General features: G+C 34.9%; 1 protein-coding gene across 2 annotated transcripts in view; it reads left to right on the top strand.

Annotated features, from left to right (window-relative positions):
* The window catches only part of ME1 (malic enzyme 1), a 194,458-nt gene that overhangs the window by 36,235 nt on the left and 145,124 nt on the right, over window positions 1–13,099 (top strand). For both annotated transcript variants that reach the window (XM_007445886.1, XM_007445885.1), the window contains exon 3: window positions 467–616. In XM_007445886.1, coding sequence (XP_007445948.1) covers window positions 467–616 — 150 coding nt within the window. The remainder of the gene's footprint in view (window positions 1–466; window positions 617–13,099) is intronic.

Below are 13,099 nucleotides of genomic sequence, written 5' to 3'. Positions count from 1 at the left end.
TTTTTTTTTTTTTTTTTTTTTTTGCTGTATGCAGGCCTCTCACTGTTGTGGCCTCTCCTGTTGAGGAGCACAGGCTCCGGATGCGCAGGCCCAGAAGCCATGGCTCACGGGCCCAGCCGCTCCGCGGCATGTGGGATCTTCCCAGACCGGGGCACGAACCCGTGTCCCCCGCATCAGCAGGCGGACTCCCAACCACTGCGCCACCTGGGAAGCCCGGCAGGTGGATTCTTAACCCCTGCGCCACCAGGGAAGTCCCACAGCACTGATATTAACATTTTGAATGACACTAGCTCAGGTTTATGGTACTTCATTTTTTGAGATGATTAGGAATACTTCCAGAGTCTTTTGATCAGATGTTTTCTGTGTGACCTACTGTATACTTTGTTGAGAAATGTTTAGTTAGATTTCTAACAGCTATTGTACAACTTTGTTGGAACGTAGATCTAATTATGTCCAATTTCCACAGGTATCTTCTCTTAATGGATCTTCAAGATAGAAATGAAAAGCTCTTTTATAGAGTGCTAACGTCTGACATTGAGAAATTCATGCCTATCGTTTATACGCCCACTGTGGGTCTGGCTTGCCTACAATATAGTTTAGCATTTCGGAAGCCAAGGTATGTAAACTCTTAAGTACAATTTGTGTCTTTCTTTATTTTTTTGTAAAGTGTTTGCAATAATTAAAAAGAATTATGGAATGGAATTGAAGTTTGGAAAAATCTAAAACAAACTTCATTTAAAAGAACATTTAAAAATATAGTGTTTTATTTCTGATTTAAGATCATGGGAAAGTATTTTTTTATAAACCAATTTATGTTTCCTTTTACAGACAATAAATGAGCTTTTTTTTGGTGGGGGGGAAGTAATTGATCATAATTAAGCTTGGCTCTGAGATGGTAATTACCTCTATTATGTTTGCATTTTACAAGTTAAAACAAAGATTCCCAATTTTCCTGAAAATAAGGAGTATATTGTTTCCTAAATTCAGAGCTGGCATTAAACTGGCTCTTTTGTTGATTTCTTTTAAATGAAATTGTAATCACCTTTAAAGATGTATAAAATATATAATATAGTTTTTCTAAAACCATAGCTTTATTTATTATATCACTTTAAATACTTTTGCAGCAAGAAACAATTGAAATAAATATCAGTGCTTTTAACAGCAGCAACAATAAAAGCTTGAGTTGACTGCATTTATGCTGCTTATAGTTCTGAATTTAAAGATAAAAAAGAAATGTTTGTAAGTTTGTACCACAAAAAAAGCCTATTGAAAGTACTGTCATTGAAATGACTCTTTTTGAGGTAAGATCTAAAAGTTAGATTGAATATGTAGATTTCTTGAAGGTATATTGATGTAGTGATCGTATTTTGTACACTTGTGCCACATTACCTTTTGTATAAAGAAAAGAATTAGCCACATTATCCCTTGTGTTAAGGGAAGAATTATATGTAGATGGTCTGTTAAATTACACTAATAGCATGTATCTATGTTGCATTTATATAATGGCTATGTTAAAAGTAAATAAATTTTTTTCATAGAAAAACAAGAGTTAGAATTTAGCTGGTAATTGTATTATGACAGATAATTCTTTTTTGAGTATATCAGTATTTTTTAATCTTACAAATAATACATATTCGTTATTGAAAGAATGAGAAAATGCATATATACAGAAGGAAGAAATATTTTAAAAATACGCAATGTCATCATAGCAAAAATTCAGATACGTACAAATACATACTGTTTTCCTTATAGAAGGGATCATACTATATAAACTGTTCTTTACCTTACTGTTTCTCTGAGTGACATCATAAAATATATATGTCTGTCCATGTCTATAAAATATATTTCTACATAAAGAAAGACTCTTAATAAAAGTGTAAGTGTATACACCTTAGCTGTTTTAAAATGTAATTTAAGCATATTTATTGAAATTCAAAGTTTTCTATGAGATCCTGAGAAGTGCTAACAACTATAAGACATGTAGAAGAGCTTAGCTCACAGTGTTGGTTTGAAGTTGACATAGAAATCCCAATAGCAACAGTTATTTTTTTGAGCACTTACTAGGTACTAGATTTTCTACGGGCTTGGGATGCATTGGTATATATATATAAATTTAAAAGCAGAAGAGACAGCGAAACAAAAAGTAATTGTCTAGAGTGTTGGGAGGCAGTAAGTGTTATGGGGAAGGAAACAGTTGAGCAGGAAAAGGGGTATGCGGAGTGTCATGTGCTTTGGGGGAGGGGCAGTAGCTGTTTTACATAGAGTGGACATTGTAGGTTTCATTGGAAGATGATATTGGAGGGTGCGAGGGGGAGATACAAGGGGAAACGTGTACCATAGAGTAGCATAGAGACAGGGTGGAGTGAGAGAGGGCTGAGTAGTAGATGAGGTCACAGATGTAGGATAAATAAGAGGGTACAGAACCTATAGCTTCTTGTCGGCTATTTTGAAGAACGTTGGCTTTTACCATTAGTTAAATGGGTAGAAGAATCAGGTAGCAGCCTATTGCAGTAAACCTAGTGAGTGATAACAGTGGCTCAGATTAGGATGGTAGCAGTGGAGTTAGGGGTAAGAGGTCAGTTTCTGGATAAAGATAAAGTCCCGAGGACTACCTATTGGATTGAAGGCTTCCTAGAGCAGTGGTTAAAAGTATGGGCTCTGGAGTATGGGCCTATTTTCACTTACTGGTTTTGCCACTTGTTCTAGTGTTGAATAAATTAGTTAACCTTTCTGTGCTTCAGTTTCCTCCTCTGTAACGTGGGGATAATACTACAGCCCAACTTCCTTTATCTACATTTTTTAAATCCCAAACTTTGAAAACCAAAACATAAGAAAAGAGAAAATCTCATTTGGGACCAAACCTGATCGGAGCCCATTTGGTGGCAAAATTTGAACTGAATTTATATGGGGATATTTATAGGATTTATGTGACTTAGTGTCATTTTTTTTTTCTTTAGAAGTATTAGTGTATTTGATTATGGGGAGCTTTGTCAGAAATAATCTGATAGGTGTGTAGATAGATGGAGATAGATAGGTAGATAGATAGATAAGAAGGAAGGAGAGGAGAGGGAGAGGAAAGGGGAGAGATGGGGCAAGATGTAGCAGGGCATTCATAGCAGAATGCTCACAAATGTTGATTCTAAGTGACATATTCATGGTATTAGTCTATCAACTTTTCTGCAGTATTTGAACTTTAAGGAATATTTTACTAACAGAGAAAGTAAAATTTCCACAAGTGTTTCTAAATGATCTCTTTATGGCAGTTTTCTGTCATGTTGATTTTTTTTTTTTTTTTTTTTGCGGTATGTGGGCCTCTCACTGCTGTGGCCTCCCGTCGCGGAGCACAGGCTCCGGACGCGCAGGCTCAGCGGCCATGGCTCACGGGCCCAGCCGCTCCGCGGCATGTGGGATCTTCCTGGATCAGGGCATGAACCCGTGTCCCCTGCATCGGCAGGCGGACTCTCAACCACTGCGCCACCAGGGAAGCCCTAAATGATCTCTTTATGGCAGTTTTCTGTCATGTTGATTTTTTTTTGTCATGTTGATTTTTAATGTGTATATTTTGTTAAACTTTTGGTGATTTTGAAGTTCTTTTTTTATTGAGATAATATTTGACATGCAATGTTATGTCATCAGGGAGGATGTCTGTGGTTGTGATATCCCTCCTGTTTGTCGGCCGCCAGCCCGGGCGTGTGGGTCCTGAGTAGACCGTGTCTCCACCCCTTCTACCCATCTCATTGTGGCTCCTTCTTTATATATCTTTATAGTTGTGGATAATCTTTTCTGCTAGTCTTTAGGTTGTTCTCATAGACAGTTGCTCTGTAAGTGGTTGTCATTTTGGTGTGCCTGTGAAGGAGGTGAGTTTAGAATCATCCTACTCCATCATCTTGATCTTGCCCCCCACTTAATTCTTTTTTTTTTTTTTTTTTGCGGTACACGGGCCTCTCACTGTTGTGGCCTCTCCTGCTGTGGAGCACAGGCTCCGGATGCGCAGGCTCAGTGGCCATGGCTCACGGGCCCAGCCGCTCTGCGGCATGTGGGATCTTACCGGACCGGGGCACGAACCCATGTCCCCTGCATCGGCAGGCGGACTCTCAACCACTGCACCAACAGGGAAGCCCCCCCCCACCCGCCTTAATTCTTTAGTAGAATAATTCTCATGGGTTCTCCCATGATAATAAAAAAAGAAACCTGTTTGAAAATGTGTTATGTGACATATATCTAGATATTATATTTAATTAGAAAGGAAATTGTGATTGTGTTCGAATAATGATGTATCTTTCAGGCATCAGTTAGCATCTAGACTATTTTTTTTTTAAGCCAAAATTGACAAATGTCTTTTCAGCCTTTCCTACTGCAACAGTAGGTATTCAAAGACATTTAGAAACTAAACAGGAGGATTATACCTCTTGTTATATTTACTTTGTGGGTTTGGTGGTAGCAATTAGGAACATAATTAGTGAAAGTTAAGGGTTAATAGTACAAGTACTGAGCTTAGTACAGTTGCAAATAGGTATATCTTTTGATCTTATACTTTTTTATATATCTTAATGACATGATATTTTCCTATGGCTAGATATTATTTTTCATTTTGAATATGGCATTAAAATCTGGCTAGGCATCCAAAAATAAATTCTTATATGAATAACTCTACTTGTAACTTTTTTTTCTTGAGGTATGATGCTGGAATATTCATTTGTTGGTGTTGTGTGGAATTTCTTTTCTCTTTGGCATAGATACATTGTGTGGGGTTTTTCAACATGTCGTGGATAATGATTTTTAAGAATGTTGTTGAGTTTGCTTAGATTATCTTGTTCCCATAACATTCAATTCTTGCAGAATTTTCGGTGTTTGGTAGTGCGTTATGCTTATGTCAACACATCTAATTGTGGCTAATTTGTAGATGACAGAGGTGTGATTGTTGGAAGCTAAAGACTTCTTTTTTATATTTTTGAAGAATGCTGATCCTACTGTGTTACTTAAATTACTTGTATTCTGTGAAACTGTTCTTAAAAGTTTTGTGCAAATTGATAATGCAGGTTTATGTAAAGGACAGCTAAAGCAGATTTATGTAATTTCTTTGGAAATATTTCTGCCTGCTATATTTTACACTGCATTTCCCAAGAATCATCTCCTTCTCCTGTTAGTTCTTATTAGCTACATTACCACTTCACCATGCCTTTGGCAGTTAATCATGTTCCTATTTTTGGTATTTTGAATGTTCTATCAGGTACTCTTGGTCTCTTTTCTTTTTTAATTTAATTTATTTCAGTTTTTAAATTGAGGTATAATCGACATATTAGTTCCAGGTATATAACGTAACGATTCGATATTTGTACATATTGTGAAATTATCACCACAAGTCTGGTGAACATCCATCACCATACATAGTTACAAAAGAACTTTTTTCTTGTGATGAGAACTATTAAGATACACTCTCTGAGCAACTTTCAAGTATGTAAAGCAGTATTATTAACTATAATTGCCATGCTGTATATTACATCCCCAGGACTTATTTATTTTATAACTAGAAGTTTGTAACTTTTGACCTTCATTCACTTCTACCCATCCCCCTCCCCCTACTCCTGGCAACCAACAGTCTGTTCAGTCTACAAGCTCAGTTTTTCTTTCCCCTCTTGGTTTCTTTTGTTGTCATTTTACTATTCATTTAGTTGCAACTAGACTGTAAGCATCTAGAGAGAAAGGATCATATTTTAGAATTTATTCCTGTATTTCCCATGCTGTTTTAAGCTTAGTGTCTGTTTGGTGGTGAATGAATGTATGTTGTTTGCTACCTCACAGAAATAGTAACTTAATATTCCTCTATTCATCCACTCACAAAGAAAAACATAAAGTATTGGTATGATCTTTGTATCTCCTACTGTTTTAAGCTTACTGTTTCAACAGGTAAATTCTCATAAATAATAGATCCGAAAGAAATTAGCTTCATTCCAAGGAATCAGGTTGTGAGGAAGTAAAGGTCTGATTAAATATAGACCATACAACTTTAAATACATAACTACACTCCTTTCAACTACTCATCTCTATACAGTACATCACTGATACAATTTGGGCAAAAAGGATGAGCTAATACAACAGTTTGTTGGTGATAGTTTTTTTAAAAAAGCATTTCCAAAGTCTGTTCTGACTAGTACCATTAATTGGTTTGCCAACACTTAGGTGAAAAAAAACATTCAGTGCTCAATTTAATTGGAGAACCAGAGTTAACTAAAATTAAACAGGATTCTTTATTGTAAAATTTCTCAGAATAATACATATTTGAAAGTTTTTTGATTGAGGAGAATTAGATTTAATATAGATAATATAGTTAACATAATTTTGGCACAAAGTAGTTTTTCCCAAGTAGTGGTTATTACAACTGGTACCATTATAACTACTGGATTTCTGGATGACTAAAGGAATAATGGTGTCATTCACTGAGTTTCAAAATAATTGAATATGTTTATGAGAGATATAGAAAGTTCTTTTTGGGACATGTTGAGTGGGACTTTTTCTTAGGCGTTTTATTTTATTCTTTATTGAAGTGTAAAGAATAAAATAACACATTGATTTGCAATGTGTTAGTTTATATGCAGAAATATATATACACATATATATTCTTTTTCATATTCTTTTCCATTATGATTTATTACAGGATATTGAATATAGTTCCCTGTGTTGTACAGTAGGACCTTGTTTATTTTACATATAGTAGTTTGTGTTTGTTAATCCCAAATTCCTAATTTATCCCTCCCCCCACCTTCCCCTTTGGTAACCATAAGTTTGTTTTCTGTGTCTGTGGGTCTGTTTGTGTTTTGTAAATAAGTTCATTTGTATCATATTAGATTCCACATATAAGTGATATCATATTATATTTGTCTTTCTCTTTCTGACTTATTTTACTTAGTACAATAATCTCTAGGTCCATCCATGTTGCCACAGATGGCATTATTTTATTCTTTGTTATAGCCGAGTAATATTCCATTGTGTGTATATATGTGTGTGTGTGTGTGTGTGTGTGTGTGTGTGTGTGTGTGTGTGTGTGTGTGTGTGTGTGTGTGTGTATACACACACACACACACACCCCATATTTTCTTTATCCATTCATCTGTCGATGGACATTTAGGTTGCTATTGTAAACAGTGCTTCTGTGAACGTTGGCATGCAGGTATCGTTTAAAATTATATTTTTGTCTGGATATAAGCATAGGAGTGGGATTACAGGATCATATGGCAACTCTATTTTTAGTTTTTTAAGGAGCCTCCATACTGTTTTCCATAGTGGCTGCATCAATTTACATTCCCACCAACAGTGCAGGAGAGTTCCCTTTTCTTCATACTGCCTCCAGCATTGATTGTTTTACATTTTAATGATGGCTGTTCTGAGCAGTGTGAGGTGATACCTCATTGTAGTTTCAATTTGCATTTCTCTAATAATCAGTGAAGTTGAGCACCTTTTCTTGTGCCTGTTAGCCATCTGAAGGGACATGTTGAATTTTAAATGTCTTTGGGACTTCCAAATCGAGGCGGATGTCTAATAGGCAATTAAAACTATGGACCTGGAACTTAATGTATTTAAGGATCCTAGTATTTTAACTCAAACATTATATATGCTACATAAAATGTACATGTTTTGATTTTGGCAATGATGAAGATTATTAACAAGACTAATTGTCAAAGAGAATCAATAAGATGTGGTTTTTTGCTTATTTTTTCCCAGAGAATTCTTAGAGAAATGCATGGAAGGAAATACTAAGATGAACCAAAACAAAATACTAAGATCGTTTTTCTACCCTCATTGTTTATTTGTATACATATTTCCTTTGGAATTCTAAAAAGGACTTGAAGTACAGTATTTGTTATTTAATTGCGAGGACCAAGCTTTCTTACCTCATGTGCAATTTCATATGAGAATGTCTGCCTAGTAATATAGAAATGGTCGTAAACATGACTATGATTAGACCATGATTATTGTAATGGAAATATATACTTTATCCAGAAGGGCCATAAGTTCAGCAAATTTTGTAGTCTTATAGGGTGAGGGTGTCGGTTTTAATTGATATTTGGTTTATGAAAGAGCAGTAAGAAAAAAGCTTAAAAGGAATAAATGTAAAAAGAAACCTTCCCAAAGCTAATACTCCTTTAACCCAAGAATGTTCTCATTATATGCTGCAGATTATAATTAGAATAGCTATCAAATGAATAGTTAATAGGATGAACACTTTCATATTGTATCCTGTTTTATAAATTTTCACATTTTAAATCTATCTGGTTTTGTTAAACAGTCTTTTTTTATATGTACTATACAGGTATATGATAGAGATTTTACTTTATTAAGCTATAAGTATTTCAATAACTCAGTAATTAATTATAAATAACGGCAGTTTAAGTTGCTTATGGAAAAGAAACATGATTTCACAGCCAGTTTTTTTTGTTTTTTTATATCATTTTTTTTTACATCTTTATTAGAGTATAATTGCTTTACAATGGTATGTTAGTTTCTGCTTTATAACAAAGTGAGTCAGTTATACATATACATATGTTCCCATATCTCTTCCCTCTTGCGTCTCCCTCCCTCCCACCCTCCCTATCCCACCCCTCCAGGCGGTCACAGAGCACCGAGCTGATCTCCCTGTGCTATGTGGCTGCTTCCCCCTAGCTATCTACCTTACGTTTGGTAGTGTATATATGTACATGCCTCTCTCTCGCTTTGTCACAGCTTACCCTTCCCCCTCCCCATATGCTCAAGTCCATTTTCTAATAGGTCTGTGTCTTTATTTCTGTCTTACCCCTAGGTTCTTCATGGCATTTTTTTTCTTAAATTCCATATATGTGTTAGCATACGGTATTTGTCTTTCTCTTTCTGACTTACTTCACTCTGTATGACAGACTCTAGGTCTATCCACCTCATTACAAATAGCTCAATTTCGTTTCTTTTTATGGCTGAGTAATATTCCATTGTATATATGTGCCACATCTTCTTTATCCATTCATCCGATGATGGACACTTAGGTTGCTTCCATGTCCTGGCTGTTGTAAATAGAGCTGCAATGAACATTCTGGGACATGACTCTTTTTGAATTATGGTTTTCTCAGGGTATATGCCCAGTAGTGGGATTGCTGGGTCATATGGTAGTTCTCTTTGTAGTTTTTTAAGGAACCTCCATACTGTTCTCCATAGTGGCTGTACAATTCACAGCCAGTTTTAATAGCTGTGAGTTAGATGTTTAACCCGTAAAGCTGTGGTACGTTGAATAGTTCTATCCTTTGTGATGTGGTCCTTTGTGATCCATTGTGATGTAAACTGCCAAGTGATCCAGTGCCCAGAGTATCTCTTGCTTTCCTAGGTCATCTCACTTTCAGAGCTAAGGGGGCTTCTGGGAAGAGGTCAGAGGAGGTCCTAAACCTCTAAGTAGTCCTGGATACAGAGCTGCGCAGGTGGACCAGGAATATTTTTTATTGAATTTGGCTTTCTTCGATTAAGCCACTTTAGAATCTTTAGAAATATTTAGGAGACTTTTGAGAACAGGGAATATTTTTCATTGATAGCTCTGGTTCAGTTTGTAATTTTTATTTTTTTATTGTATTGGAATTTTCTGTTTCTACAATTTTATTGTGTTAGAATCTCTAGAAATTGAAATAGTTGGTGTATAAGAGAGCAGCTAATTTTTTAATGCTTCTAGAAAAGTTATTTAAATATTAGATATTAATAAGCTTTTCACCCTTTATCCATGGTAATAAGCCTTTGACTTAGATTTATACTTATTCCAAAATATTCTTTTGTTCATTTCTTTCTTTTCCCTTGACATAGGCCTGATATTTGCATCTACCCACCTTCCCTTTTTTTTTAAAAAAAAAAAACAGTACATGGTGGAATTTTTTTTTTTTCAAAAGTATGAAACAAGTTATTGGAATATTTAGACTAGTTCAAGTCTCTTAACTGTTACCTCAGTTGATTTTTTAGAGATAATTATTTGCAAAAAGTTGATTTTCATTTATTGAGATTTAGAGGATGATGATTTGTTGAACTACTAATTAATTCAAATTGACTATTTTTTTCTGAACAGACTGTCATATTTATGAAAATGTATATGTGATTTGTGCTAAATAGGAGTGAGGTAGAGTAGCCTGTGTCTTAAGTTCTGGCAGTACAGTGTGTGCCCAGAAGTAGTTTGAAATACCAAACTATCTTCTTTCTTAAGTATTGCCTTAATTAGGAAAAATCTGGAGAATGGAAAAAATGTAGGCATGATTCAAAGAGTGTTCTTTCACATCAGGATCTAAGGATTGTCTAAACGTTTGCATAGACATATAAATCTCTTTTGCAAGGCAGTGAAACTTATCTTTTACTGTAAAACACCCTTAAAAAGTGTCAAGTAACAGTTCATCAAGTCTCCATATTCAGCTAGAGACTCTAAGTGTGGAAAACTTGAATGGAAATTTAAGTTTAGGATCCAAAAATAACTTTGCTACAGTCTGTGTGGTACACCCAGGTGTTTTAAGTTTGCACATAGCGTATGGAGGATTATGAAAAATTACCAAATTTTATCTCAGGTAGTCTTTATGAAAGTGTATTAATTTGGGCATTATTATGTTTTTAAGAAGGATTATAAATGCCAGTCTTCATTACTAAAAATAAAGAATGTTTTTAAAGGGAGGCAATAAATGGTTCTTTACATCACCTTCCCAGATCACATCTGGAATATTTTGTTTAGTTTTGGATTCCATATTTTTGAAGTGACATTGGCAAACTGAGATATACCCAGAGAAGAGTGACCAAAGCAGTGATAGTTATTGAAAACTTTTAATGTGAGAAAGAGTTGGTGGAAATAGAAATGTGTAGCCTAAAAGATAAGACTTGAAAGGGACATAGTTAGGTCTTCAATTATTTGGAATATTTTCATGTGAAAAAAAAGTATACTTGCATGGAATAGCCTCAAAATGTAGAACTAAAATCAGTAGATATAAGTTATTACAGGGATGCAGATTTACAGTCAGTGTAGATGAAGCTTTTCTGATAATTTATCTGACATTGGAATAGACTTTCCTTATTCTCCATCATTGGAAATATTCATGTGGTTAGATAGTCAGTGGTCATACACATTATAAGTGAGATTCTTGCATTGGGTGTGATTGTAAAATAGTTGAATTCTAAGGTCACTTTTAACTAGAAAATTCTGTGAATTTTTAAAAGAGCAGCCTACAGAAGAATAATTCCAGGTATTTGGAACACCTCACAACTAACTCATCATTTCAAATAACCTTGCTTTCTAATTCAGAAAGCTTTTAGTAGCAACTTTATTTTTTTTTTTTTTTTTTTTTTTTTTTTTTGCGGTACGCAGGCCTCTCACTGTTGTGGCCTCTCCGGTTGCGGAGCACAGGTTCCGGACGCGCAGGCTCAGCGGCCATGGCTCACGGGCCTAGCCGCTCCGCGGCATGTGGGATCTCCCCAGACCGGGGCACGAACCCGTGTCCCCTGCATTGGCAGGTGGACTCTCAACCACTGCACCACCAGGGAAGCCCTAGTAGCAACTTTAAATCACAATTTTAGGATTTATTAAAAATAATAGATTTTCAAATAAGGATTGTTAACAGATTTCAAGTGATTTGATGACACATCTCATCAAAATTCATACTCCTTCCCCCAGACAAACACACAAGCACATGTCAGTTTACACAGCTGTATCCTGGTTATAATGTTTCTGTTAGTTTGAATGGATAAAAAGTTTAATGTTGACATTTTCTCATTTGAAGTAATTACATTCTTCTCATCTGATTTTTAAAAATTTCTTTGTAGTTTTTTTCAGACTTTGTTTTTTTGTATGTGCTTTTAAACTGTCGTTTATTTTTATATATTTTCCTTAACTTAGTTACAGTTTTAGCTCCTAGAGAAATTATTAGGAAGAATTTTCCCAGAGGCAGTGCTTCGTCCCTCCCCCCTGACCCCTGCCCCCCCAATTAGTAGTTGAGGAGAAATAGCCAGGCTAGAGTTTGCTTTTATTCTTTCCACCAAATTTCCTTTGTGCTTCTTAGGTATGCTTCTGAAAATTCAAAGGTCTGTTTTTATGACAAAGTACTCTGTAGTTAATATCGTCTAAGAATTATTTTATATACCTTTAAAAAATGTTGGTTATTTTATACGTAGGTAATTTTATAGTCTCAATTTCAACTGTTTGAAGTAAAGTCATAATTGAAGTTGTCAATTTGAGCTCCTTACTATCTATTTTATATTAATATTTTATATTCACTGTAGTAAAATTTATAAAACATTTGGTAGAATTCCAAATTATGTAATTATCTACTTAAAATAAATCATGAAAGTTATTGAATTTCATTTCTTTCTAAGCAAGGAAAATGTTCATTTATCAATATAAATTCTAGTCTTACTATGATGGGCGGCTGAGTGAATGACATTTATAATAATTTGGAGGGTATCATATTTTACACATTTTACAAAATTAGTCCTGCTTTGTGAAGTTAAAACATTTTCACTATGAAATGAGGTAATTTATTTTAAAAGCTGAAAATGGTATGTTATTTCCCTAATGGAAGAAGTTAATTTTTATTGACAACATGCCAAATAAATACCATCTGTTTGATGAATTCAGTATTACCTTAGGATTCTTTCCAGTGTTTTCTGCTGTGGAAAGTACGTTGGATTTTAACTATCAGAACAACACCTATTTATGCTTAATTAATTGGCATGCTCATACTAGTTTTAAAATGAATAAAGAAGAGCGTATCTCAGATTGTTTTAATGTACATTTTCAGTTCACATTTATTTGGAAACAGTAGTTGAGTGTTAATGGAGCATGTGGAGATAGAGTCATTAACGTATACTACTTGTTGGTTTTTAAAATCTATGTATTTTATGATTTAATACAGTCATTCCAAGGAAACTCAGTATCACCACGTTGTTAAGTATCAGAGTTAGGGCTTGAACTCATTTTTCTACTTTGTAGTCCTCTGTTTTAGAGTTCTCCAGAGAAAGAGAATCAGTAGTGGGGTGTGTGTGTGTGTGTGTGTGTGTGTGTGTGTGTGTGTGTGTGTGTGTGAGATTTATTTTAAGGGATTGGCTCGTCCTCTGTTTTAGAGTTCTC

Source organism: Lipotes vexillifer, unplaced genomic scaffold, assembly GCF_000442215.2.
Source record: "Lipotes vexillifer unplaced genomic scaffold, Lipotes_vexillifer_v1.1 scaffold413, whole genome shotgun sequence".
NCBI lineage: Eukaryota > Metazoa > Chordata > Mammalia > Artiodactyla > Lipotidae > Lipotes > Lipotes vexillifer.
The sequence above is the reverse complement of the archived record's forward strand: the minus strand, read 5'-3'. Positions and strand labels throughout refer to the sequence as shown.